We start from the raw sequence: 20,885 nt of genomic DNA on the forward strand, positions 1-20,885 counted from the left end.
CATTCACTGTCCTCTTTTGGGTTGTTAGTAATGGTTTTTGCTGTGCTTGAAATGGATTCAATTGTTCATCAATTTTTATGCCAAATATAGAAGAGAATTAATTTGGCTTTTGTGCCTGTTGCTACGTACCATATGTAATTAGGTAAATGAATGTGCTTCTCTTCCCTGCCCTTTATTCCAATGTTTCCTACCCTCTATTCAGTGTTTGCACACAGTTGCAGTGATTCCCTTCATTCCTCCACCCCTCCTAGCCCTTTCTATTTGGTGCCATGATAAAAAAACTGCTTACAGCAAAAGTGGATTATTCTGGGAGACCTGGATTGATGTAAAATCAATTATTTCACTTGGTGATGATTACTTAATAGCCACGTGACAAAAATTTGAAAGGTGCATTTTTTTTAAAGCAAGTTTATGGTTCCTAACAGTTCTTACTTTGTGCCGAAGCCTTGGCATTTTGAACTGCAGACCCACAACTTTTATTGCTCATTCAGTTTTCTTCCATATTTTCTTTGTAATTTTCCATTTTTCTCCCAAAGGAGTTGTTTATCATGATGGTTTATTTGTTCTGTGGTGTCAGAGTTAAGCCGGCAATGGATTTACAACAAACAAATTAACTTGTCGAATTCAGTGCTGCTGGTGATAAGGAGCTTGAAAATTAAACGCAATCCTGGAGTTCCATGAAATGAGACTGATCTTGACCTCCTGGTGTAATCATTGTCACTTGGCTTGTTCACAAGAAGCTCTGATGGCTTGAAGCAAGCCCACCTAAGGTTGGTTCTAATGGTGGAAATGATGCAGAACCACACTCTGAGATGTAAGAGATCCGACTCAAAATGGCACTCTGCTTCGACAGGAGTAGGGGTTCTGAAACTGGTAATATCATTAGGAGTTTGCATCACCTCATAATAGCAGCAACATTATAGGAATGTTATAAAGCAAAATCAGCAATCAACCAAGCAGAGATATTGGAGCTGGTGAGTAAAGGTATGTTAAAGAAGGTGGATCTTTGGAGTGTCTCAAAAGCGAAAGGAGAGGTTTTGGCTGGGAATTTCTGAACTTAAGGTTTTGATAGGTGAAAAAGCTGTTAAAGTTGTGGCTGTACTGCAGGAAAAAAATGCATAGAATGTAGATGTGGGTGGCACAGTTGGCGTAGTGATTAGCGCAGTCCTTTACAGCGCCAGCGATTCTGTCCGGGTTTCGAATCCCACGCTGGCTGTAAGAAGTTTGTTCATTCTTCCCATGTTTGCACGGGTTTTCTCTGGAGGCTCCGGTTTCCTCCACCCTTGAAAAATGTACAGGGTGTTGGTGAATGGGTGTAAATTTGGCGGCACAGTCTCATAGGGCCAAATCGGCCTGTTACAGTGCTGTATGGCTCAAAAAAAAATCTTCGAGTTGAGCTGCTAGTGATGGGGTCGGGAGCAAAGGATTTGAAAACAATTTCAAAGTAATGCAAGTTGATAAGAATGGTGATAAAACAAGCGATGCTGTTATCTGGGTTACAGACAGCAGTTTTTCGAGTGACTTCAAGTTTTTGGAGATTGGAAACAGTCAGGTACAGAGATGTAGAATGAGAGTGTGGGGCAATGAAGAAGGAGGCAACATCATTAAGATGTTGATGGAGCTGATTTGTGATCAGATGATTTTAGGTCAACACTTGAGTTGCTTTAATGTCATATTATCATCATGAAGTGGAGCAAAAGTGCATATCAGGGATATGGACAAACCACACAACTCACCTTAAAAAAAAAAAGACTGGGCATAAACCTCCATTTAAAAGCAAAGACATTTTGAGATTGTAAATCTCTGTGTGAGTACTGCTTAATGTGCAGCAGTTTTAATTTGGGAAGGGTGTTTGCCCTGTCGTACTTGTACACCTTCACTGGGGTGTTACTGAAATAATGTCGTCCTTTAGGTTGGAGTTGTTTAAATTAATTGTGGGACAATTTGATAATATTGCTGCTTTCCCCGACTGCACAAATCTTTGCTCATGTGATTTTGAATGCTGCATAGGAGACCACATAATTCTCTTGAGATGACAGAAGGACATAATAATGTCTTATTTTGCTGTCACTTTTTACCATTTCAACAGTCCTTAAAGGTTGCCCTCAGCAAGTGCACCTGTTCCATCTAGACATCAGATAGTGCCTGTGAATGCCCCTGCTTTACTTGCCTCCCTTTTATCTTGTAATCCTCTGGGGCGCCAGCTGAATTCTGTTTAACATTCTCCTCTTCTTCCTTTCCTCAAGGAATCTTGCTGTGTTAAGGGAATAACTGCTGTGTCAAGCTGCTCCTGTTACTCATTTTCACCTTTTAATAGATTTTTGTTCTCAGGGAGGCTGGTTTTGATGGGATATTTGCAATCAGCTTCAAGCATTTTTATTTCTAGTTTTTTTTTCAGTTGGTTGACTTTTCTATTACTGATGTGAAGTGATTTATATGTATGGTCATCATTAATGACTTATTACAAAAATGCCTATTTTATCAAGGTATATTTTTACTTACATTGAATGCGGAACAGTAAAGGAACAAGCCCTTCAGCATATCATGTCAGTGCTAACCTAACGAATCCCATCTATCCATCCATGGTCTGTATCCGTCTCTCCTGTGTTCGTTTGTGTATTTGTCTGAAATATTGCTGTGGTATCTCCTTTTACGAACATCCTTGGCAACATGTTCTGTGCATAAATGAACAATCCCTTCTCGAGTATTTTTCACCCTTATTTTCTTCTATTTGTTCATTTCTTGAGATACTAGCCAACTTGCTTTGATTCTGCAGCACAATTCAACCTGGATGTTTGTGTGTGTGTGTGGCATTCAAACCACTTCACAGGTGCATGGTATAATATCCTGAAATGAAATGGCACAATTATTCCTGAACCCAGGCTCCAGTTTAATCTTTTGAAATGAAATAAAGCATGGCACACAGTTTTCACTGTAGAAGATGGAATTTTGTTTTTATATTTGAATTCCAATCTAACCCTCTTTGTTCATCACTCGATAATTTAAAAGCCTTCTAAATCTAATCTTTCCATCATGTATTCTTCATGTTCTGCATTTTCTCTCAGCTGTTGTTTGATGTTGATTTATTCAATGTCTTACTTTGTTCAGTGGTGCACAAAAATTAAATCTCGTGGTACAGTAAGTTGGGGATATTAGTGAAGGGAATGTTGAGGAAACCAGGCTGATTAAATTAAAATGGTAAACTTTTGTAATATTTATGTTTAATTTAATTCAGGCACTTGTAGCTATCAAGAAATAAATCCTATTTTTTAATCTTGTCTGCTATTATTTTGAATGCAACCAAGTTATTTGATTTCAGGTTTCAGACTTATTGTCAGAGTACATACATGACATCACAGACAACTCTGAGATTCTTTGTCCTGCGGGTGAGGCAGTATTACCACTTATTGGGAGTGTAAAAAAAACTGGACAGAACTTACACGTGTAAACAAATGAAGTGATGTAAACAAACTGCAATAGAGAGAGAAAAAAAATTATTGAAGTGAAACAGGAAGAGTCCCTAAATGAGTCCCTGATTGAGTTTGTTGTTGAGGTGTCTGATGGTGGAAGGGTAGCAGCTGTTCCTGAACCTGGTGGTACAAGTCTTGTGGCTCCTATTCCTCTTTCCTAATTGCAGCAGTGAGAACAGAGCATGTTCTGGGTGGTGTGGTTCTTTGATGATTGCTGCTGCCCTCTGACGGCTGCATTTTGTGCAGATGTACTCAATAGTGTGGATGGTTTTGCCTGTAATGTCCTGGGCTGTGTCCACTACCTGTTGGAGGGCTTTATGCTCAGGTGTATTGGTGTTCCCATTCCAGGCCGTGATGTAGCTGGTCAGCACACTTTCCACCACACATTTGTAGACGTTTTCCAGGTTTCTGATGTCATTCCAAACCTCTGCAAACTCCTGAGGAAGTAGAGGTGTTGACATGCTTTCTTCACAATGCTATTGGAGGGTTGGGTCTCAGAAAGATCCTCCAAGGTAGTGACTTCCAAGAACCTAAATGTGCTCACTGTCTTGACCTCTAATTTCCCCCAATATTCACTGGATTGTACACACCTCTGGCTTTCCTTTCCTGAAGTCAACAATCAGCTCCTTAGTTTTGGTGACATTGAATGCAAGGTTGTTGTTGGTGCACCATTCAGCCATGCTTTCAATCTCCATCCTGTACGCTGACTCATCCCCATCCTTTATACAACCCACCACAATGGTATCGTCAGCAAATTTGTAGATGGTGTTATTGGTGTACTGATCTACACAGCCATAGGTGTAAAGTGAGTAGAGCAGGGGGCTAAGAACACAGCCCTGTGGTTTTCTAATACTGATGGAGATCGTAGAGGAGAAGTTCTTACTGATCTTCAGTGATTGTGATCTGAAGGTGAGGGAATCCATGATCCGATTACACAGTGGGTATTAACTCCCAGGTCTTGGAGTTTGCTGATCAGTTTTGAGGGGATAATGGTGTTAAATACCAAACTGTAGTTGATAAAGAGCATCCTGATGTCTGCATCTTTGCTGTCAAGATGTTCCAGGGCTTTGTGTAGGGCCAGTGAAATGGCATCTGCCGTAGACCTGTTGCCGTGATAGGTCAACTGGAATGGATCAAGTTATTAAAATAGTTTTTGTAACAATTCTAACAGTCAAATAATCCCATCATATCTTGTGCAGACGTAATTTGTATTGTTAACCCGTCACCATTTATAAAAATCAATGCTTAAGGCAAAAAAAATTAAAAGCCTTTGTTGACCAGAGTGCACCATCTGTATGAAAAGTGCATATCATTCATTCATGACTTAATCACTAGTAAATGATTGGCCTTTTACACATGGGAAATGGTTCTCATAATTAGATCATTTGATTGTATTCTGACGTCCTGTATTTAATGAAATGGCTGCAAAAAAAGCTTTTAGACTGAATTGGTTTGTTGAGTGACCTGGGTTATGGTAATGCTGGGAGAGAAATTGTATCATGCTGCATTAACCGTGGATTGCACAGTTCACAGACATGCTTTCTAATCATTCCTTTTCTTGTCCCTCCTATTGCCATTTATTCCTCCCACTTATCCCAAATTGGATACTTTCCCAAAAATCCCAACTTTCTGTAGTTCGATTAAAACTGGCAGAAAATGAAACAAAAGTTTTACTTTGTTACAGAAACTAGCGTATCTCTCAATTCATTTGCAAAAAATAGATGGATGTTATCTATTTATTTGACTTAAAAGGATCTTCAAGGTGAATCTGCATCTTTCCAACAAGTGACAGATCACTTGAAGGCATAAGCTCAGGTGAAGTGAAGGAGAAAATCTATAACAAACAAAGTAATGGGTCATAACTTTTTTTCACTGAATCCCCTTTTCAGCACGAACAATCCCTGTAAATTATTTTCATTAACGTAGCAGTTAGTGCAATACCTTTACAGCTCCAGGAACTGGACCTGGGCTTGAATCCCATGCTGTCTGTAAGGAGTTTGTATGTTCTCCCCTTGAATACAGGGGTTTTCTCCTGGGGCTCTGGTTTCCTCCCACCATTTAAAAGCATTTCGGGGGCAGAGGTTAATGGGTGTAAATTGTGTGGCATGGACTTGGGGGCTGAAATGGCCTGTTACCATGTTGTACAATGTGTCTTAATTTAAAAAAAAACCCAGTTCTGTCAGTTTTACCAGATTCCTTTGAAGCTTTCATGAGAAGATATTTGACATGTTTATATGTTTTGTATGCAGTTGAGATGTATTACCAGTATTTATGATTTTTTTCCTCCAGATATTGATGGAAGAAAGATATCAAAGTTCTGCTGCAGTTTTGCAACCTGCTTCAAATACAGTAATATGATTATTTTCATCCAATTTGATAATTGGAAGAAGGATTAGTTTAATGTTTCATCAGAAAGAAAGTACGGTTTAGCAACAGAGAACTCCTTTAGTATAGCATTGACGTGTCAGCACAAATCATGTGTTCAGTTGACTCAAATATTTGTATTCTCAATATTTGACACATGACAATACAAATATCTGAGTCAATATGCTAGGTAAGGCTCAGAATACCCAAATTCCCAATGAAACAACTAGGATTGAACAGTTTACCACAGGTTTGACTTTAGTACCTACTTTTATCTTTCTTTCCACTTGTCTTTCTTTCTCTCTCTGTCTCAAATATGATATCAACAGCAATTTTTTAAAAAATGTCACACAGTGGAAGAGTTATTTTAGCATGTCATTCACATCTCTGAATTTTTCTCCACACATAAAGATTTCAGATAGTGTCTATAATTTTAAAAGGACCATGTTTTTGCAACATTTTGTTTTCTTCAGACATTTCTGATGATTAATTATTAATCAGTCACTTTCAATCAATATTAGAATAAGCCTCATCAATAATTCAGTAAGCCTTTTGCATTGTCTAAATTCATCTTGGCATAGAGAATTGTGATAAATAGATGGGGCTTGTAATAATTGATGCCGATCCTACAATAGTGAGTCCTATGGGAAACTCAATGAAGTTTTCTTTTACTCTGTGTCCAGTGATCACAATTAGAAAGTTTCACATGTCTTCTTCTTTGGCTTGGCTTCGCGGACGAAGATTTATGGAGGGCGTAAATGTCCACGTCAGCTGCAGGCTCGTTTGTGGCTGACAAGTCTGATGCGGGACAGGCAGACACGGTTGCAGCGGTTGCAAGTGAAAATTGGTTGGTTGGGGTTGGGTGTTGGGTTTTTCCTCCTTTGCCTTTTGTCAGTGAGGTGGGCTCTGCGGTCTTCTTCAAAGGAGGTTGCTGCCTGTCAAACTGTGAGGCGCCAAGGTGCACGGTTTGAGGCGATTTCAGCCCACTGGCGGTGGTCAATGGGGCAGGCACCAAGAGATTTCTTTAGGCAGTCCTTGTACCTTTTCTTTGGTGCACCTCTGTCACGGTGGCCAGTGGAGAGCTCGCCATATAACACGATCTTGGGAAGCAAATGGTCCTCCATTCTGGAGACGTGACCCACCCAGCGCAGCTGGATCTTCAGCAGCGTGGACTCGATGCTGTCGACCTCTGCCATCTCGAGTACTTCGACGTTAGGGATGAAAGCGCTCCAATGAATGTTGAGGATGGAGCGGAGACAACGCTGGTGGAAGCGTTCTAGGAGCCTTAGGTGATGCCGGTAGAGGACCCATGATTCGGAGCCGAACAGGAGTGTGGGTATGACAACGGCTCTGTATACGCTTATCTTTGTGGGGTTTTTCAGTTGGTTGTTTTCCCAGACTCTTTTGTGTAGTCTTCCAAAGGCGCTCTTTGCCTTGGCGAGTCTGTTGTCTATCTCGTTGTCGATCCTTGCATCTGATGAAATGGTGCAGCCGAGATAGGTAAACTGGTTGACCGTTTTGAGTTTTGTGTGCCCGATGGAGATATGGGGGGGCTGGTAGTCATGGTGGTTACTGGTTAAGGTCAACATTATGGCTGATGATTGTCCTCTTGAATTGTCTGAAGCATTACCCATCAGAATGTGCAATGAGGGATGCTGGTGTCTGTGCGCTGGCCATACACGGGAAGATGGTGAAAGAAAAATTTAAGATTGATATTAATATTGAATATGTTATGTTTTTTGGTAAATAACACTTGCATCTCAAAAACACTCTTAAAATGAATTTAATATTTAAAATTTTCCACAAAAATATAGTACATGTATTTTTCATTCTTTTTTCAATTGTATGCAAATTCAATCTAAAATTTATGTCAACTAGTAATTATCCAAAAGTCATTCAAGATGGTTTTAAATTTTATGAAAAGCATTGATGATTATTCATCACTGCTTTGTTTGATAGTGCAAATTGTCTGAAACCTAATTAACATTAAATAATTCCTTCTCCCACTGAATACTATGCAATACTATGCAAGTTCACATTAATAAATGGTTTGTAATAAACTTCCTAAACAATAGATGCATAGTCAAGATTACCCAATGAAGAAGGGATTTTGTATTCATGCACGTGAATTTTCACTGTCACATTTGCTTTTGTTTGTATCGTTCTTGCCATGGCTGGTTTACTTATAAGGGCTCTGAAAGCTGCAGTGAGAAATGTTGTTAAGTATTAATTACAGCCACATTTCAGTTAATTGGAAAGTGTTCCAAACTGTAATTGATATGCTTGATATTGTGTTCAAGTACCTTAGATAGAGATAAGTGGATTTTCATATTTAAAGATCACAAGAATTTGCGAGGGCTAGCACATGGCGGCATGAAAGAAAAAAAATTGACAGTTTTGTGGTGGATCTAAAAATAGAATGGATAAGATTGTCTCAGCAGCGACAGTAGCTGAGTCTTCAGTATATTTAATGAGTCTCTCGGCACCGTGCTGTCAAGTAATTTAGTGTTTATAGTAAGCAGGTTTCAGCATTTTAGTGCCTTCTGAAGTTTATTATCTGTAGTGCTTTTGTGTGTGTGTGTGTGTGTGTGTGTGTGTGTGTGTGTGTGTGTGTGTGTGTGTGTGTGTGTGTGTGTGTACAAGAGAGGGAGAAAGAAGGAGAGGCATTTGTCTTTGTCCTTGTATTTCTTTTTGTGTCTTTGCCCCGACATCAAATGTGCCTCTTTTTTTAATCTTCATGCGAACACAATGTAAGAGGTTGCAGATCTTGGTAGGTATCAGGGATCTCGGAAAATGCAGGATAGTTTAATCACAATTGTTGATGTACCAATTGGGGTTAAAACATCATTTGCTTCTAATGCTCCACTCCAAAAGAACATGCTGAATTAATGCCGAGATTGCAGATTGTGATGTTTATACAGTCACTTGGGGAACTTTCACAAATGGCAATAACTCAAATTAGATTAAATGCATCTATTATGGAACTCAAGAACAAATTCCATCCATGTGAACAGTTAAATATTACATATTAATGGGAGTAAATTGGAGTTGAAGTGACCATGAAAGTTGCTGCACATTGAGGGCAGCTCTTGGAGGATGTACTGTGCAGATTCTGTTGTGTTATTTTGGGGAATAAACCCCAGTAATGATCAGTGATCAAACTCTGGTCCATTGATCTTTGAATGCATTTTGCATAACCATGCTTTGTTAAAGAGAACTTGATTGCTCATTGACATACAAATTAATTGAGGATTAAAAGATTCCAAACTCTCTAATTTTGTGGAATACAATGCTTAACTAACCAAATTGAATAGGCCTGATGATTTTTTTTCACTCATTCTTTGTAATAAGTCAGAAACAACTTCAAGATTCTTGGCCTTTTACTGTCGACGGTTATGGCAGCAATAACTACACTGATGTCTGACAGGCTACATTAACTCGGCTAACAAAGTGAAACCGTCAGACAGTAATTAACGCTTCAGGATTTTCAGGTTAATTTATCTTGTACTAATTGTATTTTTTTTTAAAAGGCTTGACAATATGTATGGCATATTTTCCATCATAATGAGGAATTGTGAAGTATAGGGCAGATCCTTTTCTCTAACCTTCAACACGTCGATGTTTTAGGAACACTGGCTTGAATGTTGACTTGTCATTAATGTCAGAATTTATGCAGAAATAATATCAAAATAAATGATCACGTGATCAGGACTTTTTCTCATTTTGGATTCTAATAATGAATCTCTTCAGAACATTGCGAATGAAGAATTCAATTGAGCACATTAATAATTGCCATTTACAAAGTTATTCTCAAGTGATGTGGGTATTTCAAATTAACAAACAAAATGGAGGTTGAGAGTGACCAACTATTGTCCACATTTCCTTCCCCTGGCCCTGCGATCTTTGTTTTATTGTGCTGTTGATCAGTAACTAATGATTCCAAGTGTCAGAAAGATAAGCAAAACTTAAAATGTGTTGCCAAATCAGCATTACTATGAGTTTGCTTAAGGCTTTCAAAATACACGATAGTACTTTGTACGCAGTTTGCATCAATTTATATATTCTGTCTGGGATTGAAAGATCAAATAAATTACAGTTTGATCATTTGCAAAATGTTTAGGTAGATTGCAGTGAATGTTATCAAGAGAATTCAAGATTTGTTTAACTTCTGCAAACATAATTGAGCAAAAAATGAATCTGTCTACAAAAATGTAAAAATTAATATTATTGTCACTCTATTCTGATATGAGACTAAAACGATAATTGTAAAGAAGTTGTTAAATCTGGCTTTGTTGTGCCTTGAACATTGATGTCCATATGGAGAGAAGACAAATATTTCACCAAGAAAATATATCTGTGCATGCATCGATTTCTGAATATTCCTAACTTTGTTCTAACTTAAAAGATAGCTATTCGTATTACCGTATATGTTACCTTGCTTACCAGCACTCTAAAGCCCCCCTCTTCATTTGACTCCACCACAATATACCCAATAATGTTGGTGTCTTCCATCATCTCTCTCCGCTGACGTAGGAGGATTGCTCATTGCCAAAATTCCCAACCGTTTATTATTTCAAGACACATCGCTTCATCTTCGAAACCCACAAACCCTATGGTATACTCAGTGGATCTGATCACTTCTAATTTTGACATGCTGGAGCCACAAGACTTGTTCCACCAGGTTTAGGAACAGTTGCTCCCCCTCTCCACCAGTAGAATTGCAAACAGCCAACTCATTTACAGTATTGCACAGTTGATTTGCACTTTTTTTTTAAACAGTTCTCTCTTTTGTATATACATCATTTCTTGAGTTATAGTTTTTTGGTAAGTAGAACTTCTGCTTGGCCCACAAGAAAAAGAATCTCGGGGTCGTATGTGATGCTGTGTATGTACTCTGACAATACATCTGATCTTCGAACTTTGAATTCAGTGAAATATTTCCTCTCTAACCCTGATAATCATGACAGAAGCCTTTGCACTTTCAAGTGCACTAGCTGCAGAATGGAGCAAATTTGTCACCGAGCTTTCATCATTGGGTTCGTTTGGACTGAATTAGGGTTAGTTGGCCTTATGGACTCTGCCAAGGTTGCCCTGTACTCTTTTCTGCTCTTAACTGGCTCCTTAAATCCCAATCTCTACTCTTGCTGTCATTGGCAGCTCCATATTTACTGCCCCTCCCCAGGAAAGCCCCCTCCTCTAAATTTCACCAGTTGAAGAAAAAGCTGAAGTTGTGTCCTCTGGTTTCTTAATGTGTTCCTATGTGATGAAGAACTCATCCTCAAAAACAATGAACAGAGATTAGCAATAATGGGATGTTTCCTCACTAGAGGGCAAATTGTGGGCTGAAGGGCCTGAATAGTACTGTTCCATGTTCTCTGTAAAGCCCAGATAGATAATTGTTTAACATTTTAAAATCACCTGGGATATTAAGGATACTTTCCCACTGGAGAACTGTTTTTAAAAAAATTATGATTCCATTGAGGATCATGAGTATGAATTAATAATTAAGTTCAGTATTCTTAAATTGTTGAATTAAAGATGTGACGATTTCTGTATGATGCTTGGTGCTGCAGTCATTTATTCAAGTTGAGCCATTCTCTTGTTCTCTAAATATCCATTGCTCTTTGTTATTAATGAAATTCAAAAAAAATTTCACTGTGAAAAAAAATCTTTTCATTAATGAATAAACAATAAATGCCAATTTTATCTTCTGCCCCACCTTACTCTTATTTAGTCCACATGTTGCCCACTCTCTCTCCCCAGCCACCATTTCTCTGCCTAACCATACCCACCCTCATCTTTCCCTCTATTTCTCACCCATCCCCCTCTCTCTGTCTCCCTGTTCACCTCGCCCTCCCTTTCTCCCCCGCCTCGCCCTCCCTTTCTCCCCCGCCTCGCCCTCTCTTTCTTCCCCGCCTTGCCCTCTCTTTCTTCCCCGCCTCGCCCTCTCTTTCTCCCCCGCCTCGCCCTCTCTTTCTCCCCCGCCTCGCCCGCCCTTTCTCCCTGCCTCGCCCTCCCTTTCTCCCCCGCCTCGCCCTCTTTTTCTCCCCGCCTCGCCCTCTCTTTCTCCCCTGCCTCGCCCTCTCTTTCTCCCCCTCCTTGCCCTCTCTTTCTCCCCCTCCTCGCCCTCTCTTTCTCCCCGCCTCGCCCTCTCTTTCTCCCCCACCTCACCCTCTCTCTCTCCCCCCGCCTTGCCCCTCTCTCTTCCCGCCTTGACCCCCTTTCTCTCTTTCCCCGCTTTGCCCCCCTCTCTCTCTCTCTCTCTCCCTGCCTTGCCCCCACTCCCCCCTGCTCTAGGATGTATTTGCTAAAAAGTCAGTGAATCTGTGAGGAAATGAAAGAGTTAGAATTCACATTCAACGCAGTTGTGTCTTTGTGTTAACATTCTAATTTTCCCGAAAGTTTGGCGATACAATTGTGCATACGTATTGCATGCTTCAGATTTGAGTTTGAAAATTTGTTGGGAGCCAAACTGGGAGATCATTGTGAACTTCAGATGTGCTGGGAGCCACACTAATGCCCTATCTACATCAGTGGATCAGTAGTGGAATGTGTATCAAGCTCAAATTCCTTGGTGTCCACATGCCCGATGATCTCACCTGGCCCCTGAACTCTTTCATCCTGATCAAAAAAAAAGCAACAGTGCCTTTATTTCTTGTGGAGCATTCTCTCGTGGGTGGTGAAAACTGCGCTGCGCCCAATTGCCCACCATTGAGAACATCTATCAGAAACACTGTCTGGGCAGGGTGAAGAGCATTATCAAGGACGAATCTCACCCTAATTATGGACTTATTACTCTCCTTCCATCCAGTAGGCACTACAGGAGCCTCCGCTCCCGAACCAGCAGGCTCAATAAAAGCTTCTTTCTTGAGGCTGTAACCCGGGTGAACCTTACATCACAGTGCTGAGCAGTATTGCACCCATATTGTACTCCTAGTACTTTTATACTTGTTTGTTTGCTGGAGCACCTGCTTTTATTCACAGTTACTCGTCAATAGCACTGTTCTTTGTACTCCTGGTTAGATGCTAATTGTATTTCATTGGCTTTATATCTGTACTTGGCACAATGACAATAAGGTTGAATCTAAATAATCATCTTAGAAGTGTGAAGAGCTATTATTGTCGGTTTTAAATCCGTGCAAGTCTATGTCTTCCAATTTTCCCCTTTGGGAAATATGGCCTAAACTGGTATTTTTTTGGCCTGTGCTTCATACAAAAAAAATATTTGCTGAACTCATATATGAGGAAAGGATTTGACAGGCCAAGTTGAAAGAATGACTGGATTCTTGTGTGGCATATTTTGAGATATTTTTGGCTTTGGAAGAGGGTGAGCTAAAATTGAGAGCTTTGATTTGTGGTTTTACAGCATCGAGTTGCAAGAAAAGGGAACGGCTTTGAATGCTATTTCAGTAAAGAATGGCAAAAGCATTAAAAGGTGCTTATGTGCAAGGAAGATGGTGATATTTGAGCAGCAAATTTGAGGGGAGAGGTTCAAAATTTACAGGGCTCCAGTTATGCATGGGAAACACTGCATTTTTTCAGTTGATTGGCTTTCAAGAAACTATCTGGAAATGCCTTTTCCACCTATTTTTAATAATTAAAGGTGAAAAAGGGAATCTTGGCCACTAAATCAAAAAATGGATATTTGAGGTGGATATTTGTAAAGTCTATTTACTGTTGCCTCAACATATTTTTTTAAAGAAAGGATTAAGGTAAAATGATCTAGTGATGAGGTAGGTGGGCTGAATTCTGTGAAAGGTCAGTAGGGCAGGGCTTTGGGGATCATTTAAGAAAAAGGTTCCTTCAGGAGGTTAAGATGTTTTGATTAAGCCATTGAGCCAATTGATTCATATAATGGCTACATTATCTTGCTTATTTAATGGGTTATGGGTAATGTTGAGGTTTTATTGATGTAGCGCGATCAATAACCACAAGCAGGTTTGAAGCGAGTGATTAAAGGCTTTACTGTCCTGAAACATCAGGCACATCTCTACATGCTGCTGGCCTGGATCCAGGGTGATATGGAGGGAGGAGACCAGGGCTATCAGCCTTTATTGGGAATGTTATGGGGATGAGTTACAGGGTCAGAGGCAGGCCAGCCTCTACAGTTGAGTGAGGTCACACATGGACTACCATGTTCAAGCCAATTGACTCAAAATATCTTTGACATCAGCTGTGCACACATTTAAATGTTCTATGTATCAATTCTCATGGTTGTGACACTTTTAAAAAATGCACATGGTCAGGTATTTGCTTGTGTTTATAAGAGGCTTGACCCTCTCAGGGTCTAAAGAATAATGGTTGGGGAATTCTAATTATTGTTGCCTTGATACCATCTCTGAAGGGTTTTCATTCTCTCTGCCCCATCACAGTTCGGGAATAGTGAAAGATATGGGCCAAGATGTTTTTAAAAAGTGGGGTCATTATCTCAAACAAAATAGCAGATGAACTAAAATATTAAAATAGTTTTGGAAAGAAAAGTATGAAGTTAACCTGAAAACATTACCTTGGGTGGCATATGTGTCAGTCATTAGATAAATGTATGCAAGTAATTAATGAATAAGTGGTGTATTCATCTCACAAGAGTAGTGTCATAAATGTAAGGAGTGGATTGCTAGCTATTTAAAGTAAGAGAGAATCAAGGAAATGGAGAGAAATTAGGAAAATTGTGAGGCCAGGATTGGATCAGATGTTCTTTTTGAATAGCAGATGGGTTAAAAGGTCTGATTGGCTTCCTTATTGCTCCTCTCTGTTATGTGAGAGACTCAGATGGAAACTGTGAGTCGAAACTGCCAATTACATTGCCACCATTCCTTTCTTTACAGGCATACTTCCGACAGGGTGTTGCTCTCCAGTATCTCGGCCGCCATGCAGATGCGCTGGCTGCATTTGCGTCAGGGCTGGCTCAGGATCCAAAAAGCTTGCAGCTGCTGGTCGGAATGGTGGAAGCCGCCATGAAGTCTCCACTCCGAGGTAAGGGCAAAGTGCCGACCTGATGTAACTCATGAGATTAGAGGCAGGTTACTTTTGAATATTTAAGTTAAACCAAGTACTCCAAGTTCAATTGCATTGAACTTGCAATTGAATTTGTGTATTTAAAAATTTTTTTGAGGATCCTGCTGCTCACATGATTTTAATTTTTGATTTGAAATAAATCTTGTTAACTTCACTGAGTAATGTATCAAACTATATTATTATTATTAATCTAAACAAATGTATCCAACACAAGAGGATCAAAACAAGCACATGATCCAAAATGAGTGCTAATTTATGATGGTGCATTTTGTGCACATTGAAGTAGTGATCCATGGATGTGCATTCCCATGGGAGGTACACCCAGGCACTTTGTGCAATGATGGATATGTACCATGCTTTTAACTATTGACAGGCATCTTGGAAGATGATGAAGATGCTTCTGGCTTGAATACACACTTGCATTGGTGAACCACCAGAGTTGGTATATATTGATAATGTTATGCCTGTCTTTGGATTCTTATTTCCAGGAAAAACAAATTTAATTTTTCTGCAAAGCCTGACTGATGAAATTGTGCAAAGTTGCGTCCACGTAGTTTTTTGGTGCATTGGTAAAAGATATTTCATAACTTTTCAACTCCACGATGGGTTCCCGTCATCAGGCCTCATTCCCCTTTGCCAAAACTGTGCATTTCTCCTCAAACTCTCTGTGTGCAGTGATGGTCCCTGGCTTTCTTTTGCATCATTCATCTCTTGTTTCCTCCTTTCAACAAACATGAGAACCCTATGCATTTCTGTTGAGAAGAACGTCTTTTCTCTTGCTTCACCTTGCTCATCAAAGCAGATTCCTCCAGGCTGTGCCCCGTGGTGTTGTGTTGATTCTATTTCCCTTTTTGGGTTAGTCAAAATACGACTTCAGGTTTGCTTAAATCACTACTTCAACACCCGACCACGCAATCTTTCTCTTGCGTCTCTGTGTCAGCTGAACAAAATTATTTCCTCCCCACAATTATTTTGTCCTCTCTTTAACTCTTGCATTTACCCCCATCTTAAAACTTGTCCTCTACTGCACTGTCATTATCATCCCTCCTCTCAGTTTCCTTTCTTTCTACCAAAGGCCTTTAATGTACAGATAGATCTATTTCTGTGTTCACTTCCTTGTAGATTCATTTTGCAGCGGACTTGCATGCTTTTGTTTAAGAAGATATTTTTTAAGCATTCTGTGTAAGCATTCATTGTAACTTGTTACATTATTATGGCTAAGTATTGTACTTATGTAGTTTATTAACCACTGGCTCTTGCATCCTTTAAGTAAAAGGTTGTCATGGATGATTTCTTTTGTAGAATCCCTGGAACCAACCTATCAGAAGCTACAGAAAATGAAGTTGGACAAAAGCCCATTTGTGGTCGTATCTGTCATCGGCCAGGAGCTTCTGATAGCAGGACACCATGGTGCCTCTGTAGTAGTTCTGGAGGCTGCCTTGAAAATTGGAACATGCAGCTTGAAACTTCGTGGGTCAGTGTTCTCTGCCCTAAGCAGTGCTTACTGGGCATTAGGGAACACAGAGAAGAGTATTGGCTATATGCAGCAGGACTTCGATGTAGCCAAGACTTTAGGTAATGTCCACAAATATCTTTCTTGTTAACCTATTGGAGTTTCTGAAAATGTTGGAGTGCTGTAGGATTTCAATAGGAACAGCATATATTGTTACTTATTAAGATGGAAAGCTTTTTAATTCGAGTTCAAATTCAAAAGGGAGCAATTATTTTGCCTGCAAATGTGGAATTGCTGCCAACATGTATTGCAAATGGAATTTCTGCAATAACTTTGTTCACTTTCATTGGTTAATTTTCAAGACTTTTTGTGGGAGTGCCGTGTCTCTGAGCAGCTGTTATGTTGCAGGGATGTAACAGTGCTACAGGTCTTTAATTAGAACTTATTAACAATCAGACAAGAACAGTTTAAATGCAAAACTGAAGATGTTGGGCACTCAGCAGCTCAGGTTTCATCTGTGGGGAGAAAAACAGGGTTATTGCTTCAGTTCACTGATAGTTCAGAACATTTTTGCTTTCATAATTTCTGAAGTCTGATACTTTGCAGGTCCTTCATCAGAATGATGAAGCATTTTTTTCCTTTTCCAAAATGGTAACACCAGACTCAATATTGCCACTGGAGTTGAACAGGAAAGTCTGCAGACACTGGGGTTGTGGTGCAATACACAAAAGTGCTGGAGAAACTTGGCAGGTCACACAGTGTCTATAGGAAGTACTGGTAAAGGATAACCAATGTTTCAGGCCTGAGCCCTTCGTCACAGTACTGCCCTCGCCAGTAGAGATCCAGCACCTTGAGTCCATGGGTAATGTATCTAAATGATGATTATAATATTATATCGATCTGAAGGTAGTTTAGGTGGAAATGCGAAATAATAAAAGCATTGAGTCACTTGTGGGAGTGGAATATATTCTCCTCACCTATTAGCTCCCCACTCGGAAGCCTTCCTCCTATCAAAATACATCTTCCTCAGCCCTCTGCTTTTTCCTTTCATCGCCTCCCAGCTTATTGTTTTTTTTTCCCTATCACCTGCCAGCCCGGGCTCCTCCCCCTCCTTTTAATCAGGCATCTGACCTTTCCTTGCTACTCCTGATGAAGGTATCCAGCCCAAAAACAATGACTGACCTCCTGCATTTTGTGTGTTGCTCCAGTTTTCCCAGTATCTGCTGTCTCTCTTGTTTACTTACCACATATCAGGATGGAGTATGGAGGATGAAATATTGGGACTTGATCAGAAAGAAAAAGCAGTAAATGAGATGGCAAATTAGATTAAGGGATCGTTCAACTGAAATGCAACATTAAAAATCAGAATACGCAGAGTGTGGGGGAAAAGGGGATTGAAAGACTGGAAAGGATTTAATTGTGTAAAGGTAGAGGAGAAAATATATAAAAATGACTGAAGGATTAACAAGGAAGGAAACATTTAAGATTTGGCTGGAAATGTGAAAAACAGACACATTGGTACCATGCTTAGTGCTAAGGTTGTATTCCCAGACCTGCAGGCAGAATAATCCTAATTACAGTACATGCAATATATATATCTATATATATAGATATATATATCTATATATATAGATATATATATTGCATGTATTGTAATTAGGATATCTATATCTATATATATAGATATATATATGTTTAACCAGGCCATGTTGGCCCTTCAAGTCCGTACAACTCCACTAGCTCCTCCGCAAACTCCTGAGGAAGTAGAGGCTTTCTTCATGATGCCATTGGTATCTTTTCCTTATCTTGATAACATAAACACCTAATTACAATAGAGCATGGTGGATGACCCAGAAAAGGCTTCTTCCTAATAGCTCTATGAACTCTATCTAATTCCAATTCCAAACCATTTGGAAAATATTCCTTTCCCAAATGTGGGAGAGAGATGCATTACTGCATTACATGAAGAGATGCCTGCTCTTCATGCTACTGTGCCTGGAATCTGGTAAAGACTAAGTCCTTCTCTGATGCTTTTCAGCATTGAAACCATTAGAGCTGCAGAGTTTGAAAAGGAGTAAGCCACCAAAGCAATGCGCAGTGGCTGCCCAGGATTTCATAATCATAACCTTCAAACATTAAAACATAACCTCATTAATATTCCTCACATGTTGGCAGAAGTTTTAAAAAAATCAAGCTGGAAAGGAAAAAACAAGATGCATTTTGTCATCAGTCCATGCACTCCACTCAATGATAGAACTGTAGTACAAAGATTAAAATAGATTGTACATCTTGCAGCTTGGTATCTTGCATTGATATCCTGTGAAATGTGGGGAGTAGGTTTAAGGATGGATTTCCCTCCCTTAAAATTGCTTGATTAGTTCGTAACTCATTCCCAGGGATCCATCTTTGAGATTCTTTTTGCTGATTTCTGTGGCAATATTGCAGATGTTTTTTTTTTAAGATTTCCGACTTGATATTTTCCATGAAATTATGAGCAATTATGAAAATCGGTGTCTCAGCTATTTATCAAAGAATTTCTGAATGTAAATAATCAGAACATCACAATTAACTGTTGCCTGTAATTTATTGCATGATAACCAATATCTCCCTGACACTTCTGTAATGTAAAAACAAAATGGTGTTTAACACCATTTTGCCCATCACTAAATAACACAGAAGATATCAGTGTCACATGACTGTCACATGACTGGTGTGAATTTTGTATTCATAAGACATCAAAACAATATAAATCAAATATAAGAAACGCTTGTCGAAACCCACAGCTATCAGAGAGGAACAACTATAGATATAATGAAAGCAATGAATCAAGAATGAACAGCCAAGAAAACCTGCCAATGAAAGGAAGGAAAAAGAAGGAAAAATTGAATAACCTCAAATATATATTTGTTTGAAATCCATCAGCTTTTTTATTTTCTATTGAAAATGAAGCTTTTAAATTAAATAAATTCTAAAATTCACAAGAGAGTTATGACATATGTTTATACATTTGCCTTTTATTGTGTTTGAAATGTCTGTAACAATATTTTTATCGGCGAGCTGTGTGTTTCTGCAGTGCCAGGTTGCTGCTCCTTTCCAGAATTATCAATTTGACATATAAACATGGAAACTTGCCCAAATCGCCTGCTCTAACTCTCAGAATACCCCCCTATACGACTGCAAACTGCAATTAGCAGAGTTAATTAAACTGCCCTCTTGTTTGAGTTGAGTAAACAGAGCCACATTTTGGAATGAGAGGAGGAGATAATTAACCAAGATGTAAACAAAATGCAGAATTGGCCTGCTGAGAGGCCATGTCAAAAAATCCTGTCCATTGAATAATGGAAAGAGAAATAACAGTGATAAAACTGGGATGCCATTGTCAGGATAGTGATGGCAAATATTATTGGATACCCAGCTTTTCAAGAAATGAAGAGAACATTTGTGGCACAGCCTGTGAGCGCACCTCTCAGAAGCTGTATCACAGTGTACAAACATTACTCAGAATCAGGATTTATTGACATGAAGATGTCGTGAAATTCAGTGTTATGTGGTAAACATACATATAACCATCTTACAGCATTACTTTAAAAAATAAAGTGTCGATGGTTCACTGATTATTCAGGAAATCTGATGGCAGCGGGGAAGAATTTGTCCTTGTGCCGCTGAGTGCTCATCTTTAGACTCCTGTCCCTTTTCCCTGATGGTAGCAGAGTGAAGAGAGGATGGCCTGGGTGGAGGGGGTCCTTGAGGATAGAGGCTGCTTTTTTAATGTAGCAGGCATGTAAGTGAGGTCAAAAAAGAGGAAAAGAGCTGAGTGCTTGTATGAGGCGTACAGCAGGTGTCAAGGGGCGCTGCGCCCCTTGTGGGGGTGGGGGTTTAGGGCAGTGTCACCCAGTTGGAAAATTTTTGAAAATGTACATGCAATGTTCAAGCCATTAAAAACTGGTCATTTTAAACAAAATCAATTGATTTTTAAATTTGAGTACAATATATCAGACACTATCATCTGTACCCAATCTCCATGCCCTTTCCAGATCACCAGGCAGTACCTGCTTGACCTATGCTCAAACCAGAGTGCCTGGTTCTCCTGAACCCAAACAGAACTTGCCCATAATGATCACCCAGCATGTCAAGCAGTGCCCTTGTCCAACCTGTATCCAAACCCCAAGTAGTATCTACTACCCTGCAACCCAATTCCCAGGCAACACCCTTACCCAATCCCTAGACTAACCCCATGTTAAACCTGAGCCCAATCTCCAGGCAGCATCCCTTTTTCATTCTGCATCCAATCCCCAGGCTTAAAAACCACCCCTGCATCGGATGTCTAAATAGTGCTATCCCATCCTGTGCCCAGCACCCAGAGGTAGTGGATTCTGCAACCTTCACCTTCTCTTCTCTCCCCAACCTTCTGGAAGGCAAGGGGCTCCTTCCACGAGACAGCCATCATCTCCCTCGCCCATAGCCCCTCACTGCACCATCCATTCTCAGGCCAGCTCCCTGTGCCATAAAGCGAGCTCCTGATTTCCTCCTCACAAACCATTGCAACTTGAATTTCAGTTAAGATGGCCTCGAAATGCTGCAGT

The 20,885-nt window shown here is 39.8% G+C and overlaps 1 protein-coding gene across 7 annotated transcripts in view; it reads left to right on the top strand.

The window, feature by feature from the left end:
• ttc28 (tetratricopeptide repeat domain 28) overlaps positions 1 to 20,885 on the top strand; it is a 1,007,267-nt gene that overhangs the window by 513,679 nt on the left and 472,703 nt on the right. For all 7 annotated transcript variants that reach the window (XR_011356152.1, XR_011356153.1, XR_011356154.1 and 4 more), the window contains exons 3-4: positions 14,660 to 14,807; positions 16,152 to 16,424. Coding sequence is in view for 1 of the 7 variants with exons in the window: in XM_069932874.1 (XP_069788975.1) it covers positions 14,660 to 14,807; positions 16,152 to 16,424 (421 nt within the window). In the remaining 6 variants the exon portion in view is untranslated. The remainder of the gene's footprint in view (positions 1 to 14,659; positions 14,808 to 16,151; positions 16,425 to 20,885) is intronic.

Source organism: Narcine bancroftii, chromosome 4, assembly GCF_036971445.1.
Source record: "Narcine bancroftii isolate sNarBan1 chromosome 4, sNarBan1.hap1, whole genome shotgun sequence".
Taxonomy (NCBI): domain Eukaryota; kingdom Metazoa; phylum Chordata; class Chondrichthyes; order Torpediniformes; family Narcinidae; genus Narcine; species Narcine bancroftii.